At 42.3% G+C, this 19455-nt stretch overlaps 2 protein-coding genes across 4 annotated transcripts in view; one reads left to right on the top strand and one right to left on the bottom strand.

Annotated features, from left to right (window-relative positions):
• The first annotated feature begins 322 nt into the window (after positions 1-322).
• Positions 323-4574, top strand: tnip2 (TNFAIP3 interacting protein 2). The gene is made up of 6 exons (XM_047364599.1): positions 323-1050; positions 2044-2343; positions 2433-2522; positions 2638-2880; positions 2983-3099; positions 3352-4574. Exons 1-6 carry the CDS (start codon positions 730-732, stop codon positions 3646-3648), a joined length of 1368 nt encoding a protein of 455 aa, XP_047220555.1. The 5' UTR covers positions 323-729; the 3' UTR covers positions 3649-4574.
• Positions 4575-16489: 11915 nt separating this feature from the next.
• fam193a (family with sequence similarity 193 member A) overlaps positions 16490-19455 on the bottom strand; it is a 29658-nt gene continuing 26692 nt past the window's right edge. For all 3 annotated transcript variants that reach the window (XM_047365952.1, XM_047365954.1, XM_047365953.1), the window contains exons 22-23: positions 18847-18928; positions 16490-17929 (exon numbers count right to left, since the gene is read on the bottom strand). In XM_047365952.1, the coding sequence (XP_047221908.1) occupies positions 17836-17929; positions 18847-18928 (176 nt within the window). In that variant the 3' untranslated portion in view covers positions 16490-17835. The remainder of the gene's footprint in view (positions 17930-18846; positions 18929-19455) is intronic.

Raw genomic sequence — 19455 nt, 5'->3', positions numbered from 1 at the left:
GCAAAGACTCCAGGTGCAGTCCACACTTCCCCAAACTCTTGAATCGTCTTGACGGACACCTTTTACTACCACACGTTTTCCTTCCACTCAACTTTCCATTCTTTTATACTATGTACAGCTTCTTTAGCAACAACCTTTTTATATGCATAATAAACATACATGTTTGAAGTATATGGCTTTGTATATGTTAAACGTTTTAAAATCAGTTACTGATATAAATTAACTTTTTAATGATCTCATCTATTGAGATGGGGAAGTTTAACGCGAAAGAGTTGCCAAATAAATGTGCGAGAGCTCGAATTTACGACGGCTTTAAAGGCAACGTTCGCGGTTCCTTGTTGAGCCGCTGCCGAAGAAACCCGAGTGCAGCTCTCGCGAAAAAAGTTAAATGTGTTTTTATGCGTTTTTGCATGTTACCAATTATTGTCTGACAAACATTCATTTTAACTGCTCTGTTGCTGGACTGGGAGCCTTTGAAAGGTGGCAGCAGGCAGGCAGGCAGGCAGGCTGGGCTCCGTTTTGACGACGCTCAAAAAAAGTCCGCGGGGAAGTTCCCCAGGAAATCCCCGGTCGGGGATATTATTCTCGACACTGATGCGCCAAATCTCCGGTAGAATTTACCTCCTCGGTGCATTTCTGAAAGACACGGGGTGAGAGGCAGAGGCGTCAATGCTGAGTGATTATTATTAAAAGACCCGATCGGTGTGTTTAGTCTACTGAAAGTCCGCCATGGATAGCGCCAGTATAAGCTCTGAGGGTGACGCGCTGCTGCGGGAGAAAACGCGGAGCTTCGGCGTGCTGAACACCCTGTATCATGAGACGAGGGGGGAAATGGAGCTCCTCAACAAGCAGATCTACCTAAAGGACAATATTATTGCAGACTTAAAGACAAGGCTGGCTAGACATGAGAGGATCTACATGACGGTGGGAGATGACGAGCCTGTGGTCATCGGTCCGGCCAACTCCTTGGTGGAAAGCCTGCTGACAGAGATCTGCAAGCTGAAACAGAAGAGAAGCGACATGGATCTCAAAGCAGCCCGACAAGCAGAGGTAAAAACAGAGTGGTTTCAACAGAAATGTACTCTTTTAAATCTATGCATGCTTAGTTATGTATTTACTTAAAATAATTAAAAACACTTTCAACAGAAACACAAGCAGAGTAGTAGGATTAACAATGACTGTATTCTATAATAAAGTGAATATACAGGGGCGGTGTTAGAATAAAGCCGCACTTGGCCACAAGATCTGCAAATCCTTACATTAAAGTCCATGTGGAAGACACCAGTCAATAAAGTTTTATGAAGATATACTCTCTATCCGTCAACAGTAAATCTCACTGTCATTTCATGAGAAAAGTAGGCAATATAAAATAAGAATTGTAATCTATAATTTTAACAATAAACTACCTTTTTTTCTTTTATGCAAACACATTAAAACTGACAGTATGGATGGGATTGTTACATTTGCTGTTCAATTTTTTTTTTTAAATGATGACTCCATGCGAGTATGACCAAATATCAACTGTTGTACTGAAATAGTTTATCTCATAATGGGTCAGCTTAAATTGGAGCAGTATATGTAGATGTTGGGCACTGACTGCAGGGAGTGAATCACGTATTGTCATTTAGACTTTAAAATAATTTTTGTCATCACTTTTATCATCGTTGCAATATTTATCACAAAATAGTCAGTCAGTCAGTCATTTTCTACCACTTCTTCCATAGCTTCTTCCATGGGCGGGAGGCGGGGTGCACCCTGGACAGGTCGCCAGTCCATGGCAGGGCTGATATATTTTTAAGTTCATAGCCCAATCCATATATAACAAGAAAAACTTATCTTGGTGATGTTTAAGGTCTGAAAGCCCTTCATTTTTATTGATTAATAGGACACAGAAGCGCACAAGCAAAGCAGTTGCTATAAATAATTAGAATATGTTATTATATTGGAGTATTTCTAAAATAAAACAATATTATAAATAAAACACATTTTGCATATTTTAACATATAGCAACCACCTTTTTCATCCTTATTTTCTTCCATTTAGGAGATCCAGAGGCTGAATGCACAGATCAGGGAGAAGGAGCTGGAGCTGGAGAGGATCCGGTGTCAGCCGGACCATGAAAAGGACCAGGAGATCCAGAGGCTGCGGGTGGCCCTGGAGGAGAGGGAGCAGGCCGCAGCTACCAGGACTGTCCTCTGCTCGTCGCTGGCCGAGGAGGCCGACCAGCTGCGCGGCCAGCTTGGAGCGACCGTCAAGGTGTGCCAGAAGCTGCTGGGCAGGCTGGAGAAGAAGGGAAGAGGAGGAGAAGTAGAGGAGCTGTCCCAGCAGCAGAACGCCAAGGAGGTGTGTGTTTGAGGCTCCACCAGTTTTGTCCACAGTTCAGGTTTTTCTCCTTTTGCACTATTTTAACTTTTTCTTAAACCTTTTAACAGACACCAGACCTCTCTGACTTGAATGCTGCTAAATCCCAAATCCGCCAGTTTCAGGAAGAAAATCAGCAACTGAAGCAGCGCGTGGCTTACGTGAGTCTTGGATTAGTGACCGACTGAAATACAACATTGGCCTGAATACTTGCACACACACCCAGCATTGGATCACAGTGTAAACATTTGCATTGTGATACCTTTCTGTTTGCAGGTGCAAGATCTAAACTCCCAGTGGCAGAAGTACGACACAAGCAGGGAAGAATACATCCGGGCTTTGTGTCAGAGGCTGAAGGAGAGCTCTGGGCAGGGCCTGAGCCTGGTGATGCTCCAGCAGGAGATTTCCAGACTCAACTCCTTACTGGACGAGAAAATCAGGGAGTGTTCAAGGTTGGATAGAGATATGGAGGACATAAGGAGGCAAAGCCATGAGCGAATACAGACACTGGAGCAGCAGGTGGGTTTCCACATTTTGCTGAATTATATTAAAACCAGACCGATTCAGTATGTATGACTTTACTTTAAAATAGTGAATAATGGTCATGTTTTCCTTTTCTAGGTCCTTATCTACACAGAAGACTTTAAGTCGGAGCGAGCAGACAGAGAACGAGCTCAGGGTCAGATTGCAGACCTGAAGGAGCAGATTTCTCAGTTAAAGCAGCAGCTTTACAAACAGGTGAGGTGACAACCCTTACATTGGGTGGACGCAGAGCCGGCCCAAGGCGTTAGGGAACTGATTAGCTGCTTGGGACACTAAAAACAAACGGGGCGGCCCATAACATAATATCTGCCACACAAGGCAGATATCTTAATCTGAGATTCTCTTTAGGACCCCAAATAGCATTGGACTGGCTCTGGATGGATATACAGAAGGCTCCACAGCCTGTTTTTCTGTTGGTCTGACAGTGTTTGTGTTTGTGCCCCGCAGCAGGGAGCCAGTAGGGAGAGCAGAGACGTGGTCCCCTTGTGTCGTGTCCACATTGGACACAGGATCTCCCCAAGGCGAAATAAGGACTCCTCGGAGCCTCTGTTGAGGACTGCTCCTGAAAGGGAGCAGCCAGCCGCTCCACCACCACCAGCTACAGCATCGGCAGCTACCGTAGCAACAAACTGGAGGGAATGCCCGGGCCACTCAGAGTTACAATGTCCGCAGTGCCACGCCAGGTTCAATGACACTGAGGCTGCAGAGTGCATGAAGCATTTAGAGGAGTGCGCCCGGCTATGAGAGCGATGCTCTGGTACCGAACACTGCAGACCAGCACTACAACACAGAAAAACCACCGGGTTGGACGTACAATTTCGTGACTACAAACGAAACAACTGACTTAAGATTCTTTCACATAATGACGCAAAACCCAAAGTTCCCTTGTTGTAACCCTTTCTGAGTCTGCATGAAAACCCATCTTGAGAGCTATATATACTGTATGTGTGTGTGTGTGTATGTGTATATATATCTATCTGTATATATATATATATATATATATATATATATATATACCTGTATGTGTGTGTGTATGTGTATATATATCTATCTGTATATATATATATATACCTGTATGTGTGTGTGTGTATATATATATCTATTTATATATAGATGTATATATATACATGCAGTATATATAATATGAAATACCTCATGGTTAAATTACAAACTTGCTGCACTTTCTTTACATTTAACCAAAAACCTATCGTAGGATTGTACGATTAAGAGATGACTAAGCTTCTTCCTTTGGATCTAGACACCTACGTATTTGTTCATGTGGTGCTATTATCATTATCATTATTAATATTATTATTTTTATTGGACTTACTATTTTTCTTTGACAAAATATATATTTTCAAGGGCAGATGTAAAATATATAAGTGTAATGCCATATAGATATTTATTCTCCTTGTATATTCTAAGTGGAAGACACAAATCATTTTAGTGCAATGACCTGTTCTTGTGTTTCCAACTTAGGCCATAACATACATATAACGTTTTGTAAACGTTTGGGATCAAAAAGGTGTAAAATATATTACAGCAAGACAAAATGTATGTGATCAAACCTTTGAAACTGTTTATTTGTAAAGACTGCATCCAAGCTGACAACATAGATGTTTTTCTGTAGATGGCTTAGTATTTTTGTAATAAAACCCTGCTGACAGGCACGCTTTTGCAAGTTGATTTACATCATTTGAAATTCTGGCCATTATTCTGTTGTTTTGTTTCATTCTTGAGACAGTCTGCAGCTTCAAGCTTTAATCGCAGATCATGGCCCGACCACAAAAAGTTGGCACAACTTGGTCCAAATCTGCGTGCACGTCTTTTTTAGCGTGTCACGTGTGCTTGTGTTTCACGGTGGAAAACCCCTTCCCAGCGCTGCCTGAATGGGCACGCTGTGCTTCCACGGCCGGATTCCCAGCTGTTGTGTCGTTCTGAAGCAAAATCCACAAGGGTATGGAGGGGGAATGAGCAGAAGTTACGCCCAAACTTCAACAACTGCCTGCAGATGAGTTGGTGAATAAATCAGACCCTCTAAAGTACTCCAAACACAGCAATGGCGTCGCCCGTTTAGTGAATCAGTTGTCGTGGGTTCAGTGCACAAAGCACAGAAAGCTGGACATCCCCTGTTTTAAAAAAAGGAAGTAGGCAGTTGCAATACGAAGAAAAGACAAAGCCAAACAACTTCAGTGTTTTTGAGAATTATCACTTACTGTACCGGCTGATGTCTGCTAAAACAATGGAACTTTTAAAACTTAACCAAAACTAAACCAGAAACAATACCAGAGCTTGTTGATTTTGTTTCTGTAATTTCTTTTTTCTCATTCTAGAACAAAAGATTTGTAATAAAAGGAAGTAATCTTGCTGGGGCTGTTGTTTGGTGAACTTTACACTGCTTTGAAAAAGTATTTATATCTTTTGAACGTTGCCAAATGTCCCAAAATTACAACGGATTTCATGACAGACGACCACAAAGTAGTTCTGTTTATAAACACTGATACCCCTAATAAAAATCCAAAACAGCCTATTACCTTCAGAAGTCTAATAAGTAAATAGATTTCACCTGTGTGTAATTTAAGCTCAGTGTAAATCCAGCTGTTCTGTAAAGGCCCCAGAGGTTTGTGGGAGATGTTTAAAGCACACTTACGTGATAAAATAATATCCCAAATTTCAACATCTTATGATGCAAGCCTACCAAGAAAATGTTCCTCCATATGAACTGAGAGGACGAGCAAGGAGAGCATTTATGAAAGAAGCGGAAGAGAGCCCCATGGTAACTCTGGAGGAGCTGCAGAGAACCACGGTTCAGGTTGGACAATCTTTGTTAGTCCACTCCACAAATCTGGCCTTTGTGGGAGAGTGGTAGAAAGTCATTGCTGAAAGAAATGCATTCACAGTTTGCCACAAGTCATGTAGGAGGCACAGTAAAGGTGGAAATATGTGCTCTGGTCAAATAGGGTGGTGGCAGGATCATGGTGGTGGGGGGCAGGGAAGCTGGTCAGAGCTGATGACAGGATGGCTGGGGCTAAATACTAGACAATCCTTGAGGAAAACATGTTAGAGGCAGCAAAAGACCTGAAACTGAGGCAGAGGCATATAGTTAAAGCTGTAAAGGAATACCTTCATGTGTTAGAATGGCCCAATCAAAGACCAGAAATAAATGCAATTGACTTTAGTTAAACTTTATAGCAATACCAAAAAAGGGTCAGAGTAAGATTGATGCAGTTCAGATTTTTCATTTCTTGACTGACAAAATTAAATTACATGGGGTTGTTTTTTGACCATAACATCAATAAACAAAGGTGGTCTACTTTAGTGCATACATGTACACAGTACGTGGGTTGCATCTCGGCCACAGCAGGTGTGTCATTTAGGTTCAGATCTAAGCCTTCAGACAGATTAAAAAGCACATCTGGGGTTGGGATTCCATTTACAAAGCTGTGATGAACAAAGTGGTGACATTTAAGGTCGCATTGAAATAATAAAAAAAAACTAATTACTAGAGAACATGGGAACTTCAACAGCCACTATACATTCATCAAATGTGGTCTTTTAATACAACATGAATAATTCAGAATCACGGAAAAAAGGCTTCAATAACTGTCATTGGAAAAACTACGGGCACCACATGATTCAGCACATTGACAAGAGACCTTTAGCACCAATAAACTGAAGTTGTTTTCTGCCTGATTTAATCAGTCTCTCAAAGCTCCTTAAGATGAATTAAGCCCCACTTATCTTAAAACAACCCTGTACCACATATTGAGTATTTTGGGCTGTAGAATATAATCCCTACACTGTTAGTGAACTATTTTTGTCAAGGACAAAAGTGATAAGAAAGCAGCTCAACATTGTATAAAGGCTGATTCATATTTTGTTCAATCTTCAACAAGCAATTACTCAAGCCAAATCAAATTGGATGGAGAGAGCCCGTAGACATCAGTTTCTAAGTCTTGCATCATATTTTCAATAGGACTTAGGGCTGGTTTTAATTTTCAGTCATTCTACAACAGAACCCCTGAAACTGACCTGTTCACAACCCAGTCTTTTGAACAGTTTGGGTTGTTTGACTGAAGACACTGTGGTTTGTATGTGTTTGTAGGTGTGTGTGGTGATCTGCCATCTTTGGTATTTTTCTCAAACATGGTACTTTGCAACATGGTAAAACGTGTCTCTTTTGGGTCTTGTGGTTCATTCAGATGCAAGCTTATGAAGTTATGTCACACTAGCAAATTCCTTTTGGAAATAATCAGCATCCTTCTAGCAACATTTCTTGAAAAGCAATACTTTTTAAATCCTTTTTTTCTGTTATGAACTTCAGCATTTACCACTATTTCCACTCTGTAGAGTCTAAAATGGAGGTCTTGCTTTTTTCCCCCCCATATCGTTGAGCATTGCCAAGTCTGACCTTGGTAAGAATTGCTGGGAAGACATACAACTGTCTTTCCAATCGTGAATAACTGTTTTTAGTATAGTTTATTTCAAATAGTTTGGAAATGGCCTTTTACTGTAAATCTTTACAGATTGATAGGCAGCAACATTTTCTTTTGGCCTTCCACTCTGTCATTGTGTTAACACAAGTACAGTGCTGTGAAAATGTAATGGGCCCCTTACATACTTTGCCTGTTTTTGTTTAGTTTTTTTTGGTTAAACTTACATGTTTAATATCATCAAACGAATTTCAATATCACATAAAGATAGAGTAAATACAAAATAAAATTTGCCAATGAGAATTTAATCTATTAAGGTAAAAAAGCTATCAAAACCAACAACTACCATCAAGTGTTCGCAATAACTGGTAATCAGTCTTTTAACTCACTGTGGGGGAAATCTTCTGCATTTCTCTTTCCGTATAATTTTTCATTTAGCCACACTGGAGGGTTTTCAAGCACGAGCGACCTGTTTAAGGTCACACAACAGCATCTCAATTAAAATAAGTCTTGACTTTGACTAGGCCCCTCCAAAATCTTCATTTGTTTTTATAGCCAGTCAAGGCACATAACTCAAGAACCAGAGACTTTAAATGACTTTCTCGTGTGTTCTTGAATTTCATTGGATTGGGGTGTCGCGTGTTGTTTTTGTGGCCTTTTAGACTGTTGTCAGTAGGGTTCTATTTAAGTGATGTTTTGATTGTACGGATCCGGACGTAATCATCCCTGGGGTGGCTAGTACAGTCAAACTCAGCATTGCATAAAAAACGTTTAAGCACAGTTAATTCATGCCTACTTTTTCACATAGGCTCAGGTTGTTGTGAGTAGTTTTTTCTTCCTTAATAGAGATCATCATTTGAAAACAACTGTGTTTTTGTATTGACTTGTCTGATATGAAATTGTAGCCATTTGATATCCTGAAAATGTATAACTAAAAAAGCTAAAATTGAAGAAATCTGTAAAGGGGAAAATACTTTTTTAGATTAGCAACACATAGCTCCAAAAGAACCAGCAGTGTGTATTTATTGTTTCCTTTGACTTTATTGACAGTCCTGAAATCTTTATTTTTTACATGATTATTTTAGTTATAAAATGTATTCTCTTCTCTTGCTCTGTTTTATTCACTGTCATTAAATAAAGTTTTGGCATTTCATACTCGTACTCATCGTCTTCCGCTTATCCGGGACCGGGTCGCGGGGGCAGCAGACTCAGCAGAGACACCCAGATGTCCCTCTCCCCAGACACCTCCTCCAGCTCCTCCGGGTGGAGCCCAAGGCGTTCCCAGGCCAGCCGAGAGACATAGTCCCTCCAGCGTGTCCTGGGCCATCCCCTGGGCCTCCTCCCGGTGGGACGTGCCTGGAGAACACCTCCCGAGGAAGGTGTCCAGGAGGCATCCGGTATAGATGCCCGGGCCACCTCAACTGGCTCCTTTCGATGTGGAGGAGCTGCAGCTCTACTCTGAGCTCCTCCCGGATGGCCGAGCTCCTCCCCCTATCTCTAAGGGAGTGCCCGGCCACCTTATGGAGGAAGCTCATTTCAGCCGCTTGTATCCGGGATCTCGTTCTTTCGGTCATGACCCAAAGTTCATGGCCATAGGTGAGGGTAGGAACGTAGACCGACCGGTAAATTGAGAGCTTTGCTTTTCGGCTCAGCTCTCTCTTCACCACAACGGATCGGCACAGTGCCCCCATTACTGAGGCAGCCGCACCAATCCGTCTGTCAATCTCCCGCTCCATTTTTCCCCCACTCGCGAACAAGACCCCGAGATACTTGAACTCCTCCACTTGAGGCAGGAACTCTCCTCCAACCTGAAGAGGACAAGCCACCCTTTTTCGGTCGAGTACCATGGCCTCGGACTTGGAGGAGCTGATCTTCTTCCCAGCCGCTTCACACTCGGCTGCGAACCTCCCCAGCGTATGCTGTAGGTCTTGGCTAGAGGGGGCCAGCAGGACCACGTCATCAGCAAAGAGAAGAGACGAAATCCTCTGGTCCACAAACCAGACCCCCTCCGGCCCTTTGCTGCGTCTAGAAATCCTCTCCATAAAAGTTATGAACAGGACCAATGACAAAGGGCAGCCCTGCCGGAGTCCAACATGCACCGGGAACAGGTCCGACTTAGTGCCGGCAATGCGGACCAAACTCCTGCTCCGCTCGTACAGGGACCGGATGGCCCCTAATAAAGGGCCCCCGATTCCATACTCCTGGAGCACAGGGCATCACGAGGGACACAGTCAAATGCCTTCTCCAGGTCCACAAAACACATGTGAACCGGTTGGGCAAATTCCCATGAACCCTCGAGCACCCTGTAGAGGGTATAGAGCTGGACCGGGACGAAAACCACACTGCTCCTCCTGAAGCCGAGGTTCGACTATCGGCCAGACTCTCCTTTCCAATACCCTGGCGTAGGCCTTACCAGGGAGGCTGAGGAGTGTGATCCCCCTGTAGTTGGAACACACCCTTGGTCAACCTTCTTATGAAGGGGGACCACCACCCCAGTCTGCCAGTCCAGAGGCACTGTCCCTGTCCGCCACACAATGTTGAAGAGGCGTGTCAACCATGACAGCCCAACAACATCCAGACAATTGAGGTACTCAGGGCGGATCTCATCCACCCCCGAAGCCTTGCCACCGCAGAGCTTTTTAACCACCTCGGTGACTTCAGCCTGGGTGATGAAAGAGTCCAACCCCGAGTCCCCAGCCTCTGTTTCCACCACGGAATGCGTGATGGCAGGATTGAGGAGATCCTCGAAGTACTCCTTCCACCGCCCAATAATGTCCTCAGTTGAGGTCAGCAGCCTCCCACCCCCACTATAAACAGTGTTGGCGAAGCACTGCTTCCCCCTCCTGAGGCGCCAGACAGTTTGCCAGAATCGCTTCGAGGCCAACCGGTAGTCCTTCTCCATGGCCTCACCGAACTCCTCCCAGGCCTGAGTTTTTGCCTCTGCCACAGCCCGGGCCGCAGCACGCTTGGCCTCACGGTTCCCGTCAGCCGCCTCAGGAGTCCCACAAGCCAACCACAGCCGATAGGACTCCTTCTTCAGCTTGACAGCATCCCTTACTGCCGGTGTCCACCACCGGGTTCTGGGATTGCCGCCGCGACAGGCACCGCAGACCTTACGGCCGCAGCAGCATCAACAATAGATGCGGAGAACATGGTCCACTCGGACTCTATGTCTCCAACATCCCCCGGGATCTGGTCAAAGCTCTCCTGGAGGTGGGAGTTGAATACATCCCTGGCCGAGGGCTCCGCCAGGCGTTCCCAGCAGACCCTTACTATGCGTTGGGCCTGCCAAGTCTGTCCGGCTTTCTCCTCCTCCAGCGGATCCAACTCACCACCTGGTGGTGATCAGTGGACAGCTCAGCCCCTCTCTTCACCCGAGTGTCCAAAACATGCGGCCAAAGGTCTGATGATACGACAACAAAGTCGATCATTGACCTCCTGCCTAGGGTGTCCTGGTGCCAAGTGCACTGATGGACACCCTTATGTTTGAACATGGTGTTCATTATGGACAATCCGTGACTAGCACAGAAGTCCACTAACAAAACACCACTCGGATTCAGATCGGGGAGGCCATTCCTCCCGATCACGCCTCTCCAGGTGTCACTGTCATTTCCCACGTGGGCGTTGAAGTCCCCCAGCAGAATAATGGAGTCCCCGGGAGGGGCACTATCCAGCACCCCCGACAGGGACACCAAGAAGACCGGGTACTCCGCACTACCGCTCGGCCCGTAGGCCGAGACGACAGTCAGAGACCTATCCCCAACCCGAAGGCGCAGGGATACGACCCTCTCATCCACTGGGGTAAACCCCAACACGAGACGGCTGAGCTGGGGGGCAACAAGCAAACCCACACCAGCCTGCCGCCTCTCCCCGTGGGCCACTACAGAGTAGAAGAGAGTCCAACCCCTCTCAAGGAGATGGGTCCCAGAGCCCACGCTGTGCGCAGAGGCGAGCCTGACTATTTCTAGTCGATACCTCTCGACCTCCCGCACAAGCTCAGGCTCCTTCCCCCCCAGCGAGGTGACATTCCACATCCCTAGAGCCAGCTTAAGCATCCGGGGATCGGGCCGCTGAGGTCTCCACCTTCGTCCGCCACCCAATCCTCTTTGCACCGGTCCCTCACGGTTCCCCCTGCAGATGGTGGGCCCACTGGGGGATGGCCTCGCGTCTCTCGTTCGGGCTTGGCCCGGCCGGGTCCCGCGAGGAGCGACCCGGCCACCAGGCGCTCTCCAGTGAGTCCCAACCCCAGGCCTGGCTCCAGGGTGGGACCCCGGCTCCGCCGTACCGGGCGACGTCACATGCCTCGATATTTTTGTCCTCATGAGGGATTCTTGAACCGCTCTTTTTCTGACCCATCACCTAGAGCCTGTTTGCCATGGGAGACCCTACCAGGGGCATTTAGGCCCCAGACAACATAGCCTCTAGGATCATTTGAGCACTCAAACCCCTCCACCACGTTAAGGTGGCAGTTCAATGAGAGGCCATATTTTGACATGTTGAGGTTAAAAGATATCTTTGTGCTAAGCTTATCTTAATTTAGCTAACCTCATAAATTTAGCACAAAGACTGGAAGGGGACAAGTTAAACCAGACAAATAGGAAGTAAGTATTCTGTAAAGTAAATCAGCCTCAGTTTCTATAAGATTTAAACACACAAAACCCTGCTAAAGATGCTACTTAAAAATGTCTTTCCTGAGACATCACAGCTATGTTAGCAGTTTAGCTAGGCTACCATATAACATGGGAATGTGCTGGAGGTAATACTTTCAATATAGTTACTATTATCCAAAGCAGTTCTGATGAATAATTTACAAACTTAGTAATTAAATTATCTTTTTTTAAACGGGTTTGAGAACATTAAGAACAGCAGCTGCATATGATTTTAGGATGACATTACACCATCCAAGTCTTAAAATGAGACCTGGCACAATCACATGTTAAATCAATAATTAAAAATCGAGGGGAAATACTTGAGGTTAAAAGATTTCCAACACATTGATTTCATTAATAAAGCTTTATCTAATGTGCTCACAGAAATACTGCTGCTATACTTGGCTTTTAAAGGGCAGTTTTAAAATGTTTTCTGAAAGCAAACCACACACAGAGGAGCTAAAATACACGGAGGCCTTAAAAAAAAGGCCACGAGGTTGTGTGTTGGGGATTCTCCCCCCGCCAGCTCACTCCTACGCATTACAACAGGGTCTAAAAGTGACTGAACTTCCACACAAGCGCTCAACCCACCCATCTCAGAGTGGAAATAAATAGGTCACAAGTCCCCACCTGAGTCTCTGGGAACTTTTCTAAGAAACAATGAATTAATAAGAAAGGTTACAGCAGAGGATCAGTTCCTGTCAGAAACTGGTTTTCAAAGCATCAGATTGTACTGATGTTGATGTTGTAAATACACAGGGAAAAAACTTCTGCCTTACACTTATCCTGGCAAATACAAAATGAATGGATACATCCATTAATCTTATGTGAATCCTAAATGAATGGGAATTTCCCTCCATTGTGTGGAAATTCCCAAAACAGGTTTCTTTAAAATGGATTGCTGTGGCCTGAGGAGATCATTTTAATTCAATGTTTATTGATTGACTCAGTAGGTATTAACATAAACTGCTTCTTTTCAGTCTTCTTGGTAGGAAGTCAATGGTTTAAGCTATCAAACATATCACTGAGGAAGACTTTAGCCTGAAAAGAAGAAGGGGATTCCCTCTTTGGAATTATACACGGTCCTGGGATGCTCCAGGCAGTTTCGTAATAAAAGGAACAGCATTCTTATTACAACCTAAAAAGCAGCTCTCATCCCTTTAAATTAACCCACAGAGACAATTACCCCCCAACTCATTGTCGGACTGCTCTGTGGAGGACTAGTTTGCTTTTTAATACATCCATTGTGTCAACTTTTGTAGGAATCAACTGGTTTGTGGAAGTATAATTTACCCTATATGAGCTTAGAAAGAGCCCCTCTATACATGTCCAAAACAAATCTGTTCCATTTTCACATTTTATTTAGATCATGTCCTCCATTTGTGTGTCTCATGCAGGTCTCAGGGTGCTTTTGACTCGTCTACATTTGCGTAGATTTGCCTAAATGTGGTAGATCCAATATTACATCAGCGCTGACTGAGAACGAGCTCACACTACAAACAGCCAGACTGTCATTCATACCTGAAATGATTTATGAGTCATATCTGGTAGGTCGCAGGCAGAAAATAAATCGTGCATCTTCTTTTGTATGAAGAACTTTTACCTCAGTGCTCACTAATCAGGTTGGAATATAACAGCTTTTAGGACACGTTAAAAGGAAGCAGGAATGAACACACTCATACCTCACTTCCTCCTCCATAGTCATGTAGCCATTTTATAAAAAAGTATGAAATTACTTTAGCCTTAAAGCCAAATTTACAAGTCAAATCTGCATCCTGAGATTCATCTCATAATCTAGTTTTACTAAATAAACTGAAAAACGTAAAAGGAGTTACTTAACTCTTTCAAACCAACCTAACCTTGTTAAAGCACTAATTCCACATGAAACATGGGGCTTGTGTTCCATTGCGGGCAACAAAAAAACAGGATTTTCCTGAGATAAAATATAATTAACATAATTATAGGACATTTTCCAGTCAGTATTATTTTCTGAGCTAGAGGTACTGTGTTAAATCCATGATACTCAAAATGATTTTATCTGAAGGTAAATGATAAACGGATGAAAAAGATTTGTATGCAAAACCCTTTAGTCGAAAACCGGCACTTTTGCATTTGACGTACTTTGCAACTGAAACTTGAGCCTTGGGATTTACTTGACTCAGTTACAAAGCCCCTCTTGATTGATTATGACTGTTAATTGGTGGATTTCCCATAAGGAACTGGTACATGAATGTGTGACTCACCCTGCAACTTTGTATGTAGCCGCAGATGTGCAGAAGAGCACCACTGGGTACAAATTCCTGCCATTGTGCAGGCAGTAATCAAAAGTCATTCTCCTTGAAAAATAATTGTGGATGAAGTTTCTTCAAGCAGGTATTAAACACACTAACATATTTGAATCCTAAATGTCATGTTTTCATTAGCTGCAAACAGAAAATCATAAGTAACAAAATACTTGAAAACACCTGTGTATAATTAATCTATATAATGTGTATCTCTTTGTGAATTACCTGAAATGTTCGATAATATTCTCATTTATTGAATGGGTCTATAAATAAACCCATTAGTCGTTTAAAATGAGATGATATTTGTTGGGAAATGCTATTATGTAAATAAACTTAATTTAAAGAACAGGAATGATTATTCCAATTTTCTTAATTCTAATGGTTCTACAAGAAACAAACTTCCAAATATTTTAAAATTACTGCTTCTTCATGATGGAAAACCAAGACATAAGAATGATCCTTTAGTGGAGTAATACTTCAGACACAAAACTGGGTTCATTTGTGTTTTGTCCCCCATTCAGCCATAAATGTTGGTGAAATTCACTCTCATACCAGTAGGAAGTTTATGTAAGGCCACTATTAGCTGTTAGGCCAGCAAGAGACATGAAAATCCCCTGAACTAGCACAGCTTACTTGCCTTAACTGAATAGTACTTGGTTTAATAATCTTTAGGTACAGAAAGCAGTTTTTCAGCTTACAACAGCCCCAGGCATTAGAACAGGAAGGATGAAGTTGCTGGGGTTTCACCTCCTTATGATAGCTTTACACAAGTAGAGGCAGCATTTTTTATTAGATGAAACACTAAATATTTTCTGATTTAGAGAGAGAAAGAATACTTTGTCAAACCAAATCTCCATTTATTGTTTTTAAGACCAGCTGGAGTTAGAATTGCACTCATAAGAACCATCAGGACCAGCGCCCCCCAGAAGTGTGATCAAGGGACCCATCTGTGAAACTCCTAAGGTTGGAGATGACACCACTGTTATTGGTCTGTTTAAGGAAATGGTGACGAGTCTGCACATAGGAGGTGGATCAGTTGATCCGCTGGTGTGGTCAAAACCACCTGGAGCTTAAACCGCTCAAAATTATAGAGATATCTGTGTACTTCCAGAGAGGACTACACACAATCCAACCTCTCACCATCTTCAGCAATGGTTTGTCTACTGTGGACCCCTTCTGATTCCTAGGAACCACCAAAGTCTTTTCGGAAGACCCAGCAGATACTTTACTTCCTACATCAGCTCAAGAAGTACAACCTTCCACAGGAGCCGCTGCTCATCTTCTACGCTTCTACGCCATTATTCAATCTGTCCTGTGTTGGTCCATCATTGTGGTTTGGCTCATCCACAAAATTCTGCAGAAATTATCATCAGGGCTGACTTTCCCTCCATCCAGAACATGTAGTGTCAGGAAAAGGGAAGCCAACATGTCTGCAGAACCCACATATCCTCGTCACTATGTGTTTAGACTTTTACCTTTAGGTTGGTGCTATAGAGCGCTAGTTCCAAATACCTGCTGCCACAGAGACAGTTTCATCCCCCAGGCTGTCACTCCGATGAAACACCTTACAGCCCGAGTGGTCAGTTACTCTGCTGTGAAACAAAATAAGCATATTCGCATTTCTGCAACATGTCTTCTTTTAGGCTGTACATATACATACATATTGTCTAGTTTATTTACTGCATTTATAGTTAATGTCAGTATGATCTGAGCACTGGAAACTGAAGTCAAATTCCTTGTTTGTGCACACAAACGACCAATAAAGAATATGATTCTGAATAGCTAACTGCAACAGGAAGTTAGAAAAGTAAACCCATAGGGTTTAGTATTAGAGATTATGCTAAATAAAATATTACCTGTAGCACTATAACAAGGATAGACAACAAAAGAAAATAATAGTCAAACATCATGTTTTCTTGTTTCTGTTTAAGATGAGGCTAGCACTGCTGCACAGTGGAAACAGGACTTTAAGAGAAATCCCTTTTCCCTTATTTAGAGGACATGCTGAATCAAATGTTACCTGTAACACTGTTATACAAAAAGGACAAAGAAAGAAAGAATAGACTCAAATGGCATTTTCACTTCTGCTGAAGAAAATCCACCGTTAGCTTTGAAGCATGGCTAGCTGCAACAGGAAGTCAGAAAAGCAATACCTATTGTGTTTTTAGTAGAGGACATCCTAATTAAAATTGTAACTTCTAGCACTGATACAGAGGAAGACAGACAAAAAATAAATTTTTATTGTTACCTGTAGCACCGTTATAAAGGAGAACAGAACAAAAGCAGAAAAATGTATCCAAATTTTTCACTTGTTTCTGTTTGAAACAACTTAACTGTAGCAGTGCAGCACAGCTAGCTTTAACAGGCAATTAGAAAAGTAGTTAAAACTGCCATGAGCCATTGCTTTAAAAGATGCTGAATTGTTCATTATCCTTTAAATGATTTTTTTGACATGTAGTAACCACATTTGGCATATAATGTAGTGACCATATTCAGTAGTTTTCTGTATGGGTGTTGCTGAGGAAGTTGCTTAAATATTAGCTAATTACAGCCACTATAAAAAAGTTTCATCCAGCAATGAGTCATATTGCCAGGGTTATAGGAAGCTGTTGATTCATTTAAATTGCACTCTCTCTTTTTGCCAAGTATAAAATGTGTATGTTCAACATTTTTTTAAAGTGTGCAAAAAATAAGATCTGACACAAGACACGTAAACCTGCCATACTACTATATTCCATCTTTCAAAAAAGAAAGACAAGATTTAATATTCCTTAACAATATGTTAAAAGTAGCCAGATTGGCTTCAGTGTTAATACAATATACACTCTATAACATGTTGATAGTGTGAGTATTGTTCTTTTTCGATTTCATTCTGAAAGTATTGACACAAGCTGGCTACAGGTCAAAAAGAAAAAGAAGTAACTGATTTTACTCATATTTTTAAACAGAACTTAAAACCAAAAAAAAAGAACATTGTCAAGTATTACAGCTTCCTCCTTTCTATGAAATCAGATGGAGGCGGTGGAGGCAGAGGGAAGTGGAAACCAGCTAACCAAGCCTATTCCCATGTCAATCAAGTGGACTAGACACCATGGAACGATAGGATAGTAAGCCACAAAATGTCAAATACAGCTTTAATTCGGTAATTTTTTTCTTTTTTGTAGTTTCCATAGTCTCTTTTTTCAGAAGGAAACCACCCAGAAATAGTAAGCATCTTTTGACTACAGGTTTGCCAATGGCTATTTTAGTCAAAAGAAACCTTTATCTCAGACTAAAAGCACACAAGCACGCAAGGAAAATTACTCAGATGTAAAGTAGCATTTTGTGATTCTTTTTGTATTATTTCCATTTATTCTTTGCAGGTAAATTAGTCCAGATGGATCTGTGTTGGAACCACATAGGAACAAGAACAAAGCAAGGCAGCGTGGGTGTGATTTGGGCACAGCAGGAGAGAAACTCTGAGGGGGACAAGTGGGTGAAGGTGATGGGGCAGGGATGAAGGGTTTTGGACTGGGTTTGTTTAGCAATCAAGGTAATGATTTGTGTTCTGACCAGCTGACACCCTCAATGTGCAGCAAATGTAGCTTTCTTCAAGCTAAAGTTTGACCAGTTGATAGAGAGCCGCTGACGAGTCTGTCTGGCAGAGTCCAAGCAAAATCTGAATCACAGAAAGAAGAAAAAATAATTAGAAAATGAAAGCAATTTACCAACACAAGCTCATTTTTAATAGTAAAAACAATCAAGATGAATTCTTCCTGTAATATATTATTTATTTTTTTATTTAATATGGTGTTTGCCTACTAAAGGATCAATTCTAGAGTACTACCATCAGCAGACACAGTAATTGTTTTTCACGAAACCCTTAATATTAGTTCTCCTAATAGCTACCTTTAAATAAAAGAAATTGAAGCATTTTATTATCTATACTTCAGTTTTAAAGAACTTCAAATTAGTAATCCATGACTTTCTTTTCCTGTGATTAATGAATATGATGTGACAGAGGCGCTGGGTGAGAGCCAATAATCGTCTTTAAATCATGTACACAAAGGAGGATGGTAAGGGAGGCTAAAACTAAACGTCTCCAATGCTCACACTTAAGAGTTACAACACTGAGGGGCACCTTAGGGGCTATTCATCGCCATAAGGCTTTATTCATACCAAAAAAGGAAGCTTTCTTGGTCCTAAAAATCATAAATATAAACAAGCGGAGTTTATTAAACTTTACAGGGACTTTAACTGAAACCTTGTGCTTTGGTCAGATGAGTCTAAGGATTGAGCTTTTTGCCAACAAACACTCAACACAAATAGACCACTTATGCCCACTGGTAAGCACAAGGGTAGATAGGTGATACTCTTTCAAATGCCCTGAGAACAAGGCAACATGAACTCTTAAATACCACTAAACTGAAAATGTGTCATGAAGAAAGTGTCAACCCATACGCCTACATCTGTACTAAACAGCACGTATGTTTATTTTTATGGAATCACAAGGGTGCAGGCTCATAACGGCTGGCAAAATCAGCTCATCACACAGCTAACCACTAAATTAGATATATTTAATGATAACCCACGTACCTTTTGAAATACTCCACCTCCCTCTCTGTCTCATCCATTTCTGTACTGTCAAGGTCGATGTCTTTGGGCAAGAATACATCATCTGAAAAATCAACCCAAAAAAATACACAGATTTTGTGAAGCTAAATTGAAAACAGTTTTCAGATTCTTCTGCCCAAATGACTACCTACGAAGGTCACACAATTAAAAACCACACTGTGGCTTTACCACAGAAAAAACAAGCAACCAATCAGACAGGGAATAGATGAAATGGTCAGTTACAGTTGTAGTTCTCAGTATAGGTGTAGTGATATCCCATGAAATGAAACGCCACAACAATTTTCATCAAAATGAAGTCACTCTTGTCCAGTTGCTGTCATTGACTTTGTTTCTGAAAATAAATGTAAGCTAGTATTTTGTCCCTTTTTCATTAGTATCTACTCTACTCGGGTCGGCTCTACACGGTTTGGTTCGTTCTCCATTACAGTTGAGTAGCATCTCAATGTGGGTGGTCTCACAGTCCGAAAAAGTAACGATGTGATTTGTAGAGACACAAACACAACAATGGAGGACCTGCTGCTCAGTCTATGGCTGTTGTCAGACTCAGAGTGAAATGAAAGAGCCAGGGAA

The sequence above is a fragment of the Girardinichthys multiradiatus genome, chromosome 5 (assembly GCF_021462225.1).
Source record: "Girardinichthys multiradiatus isolate DD_20200921_A chromosome 5, DD_fGirMul_XY1, whole genome shotgun sequence".
NCBI classification, from domain to species: Eukaryota; Metazoa; Chordata; class Actinopteri; order Cyprinodontiformes; family Goodeidae; genus Girardinichthys; species Girardinichthys multiradiatus.
Note: the sequence above shows the minus strand (reverse complement) of the source record. Positions and strands in the feature narration are given on the sequence as shown.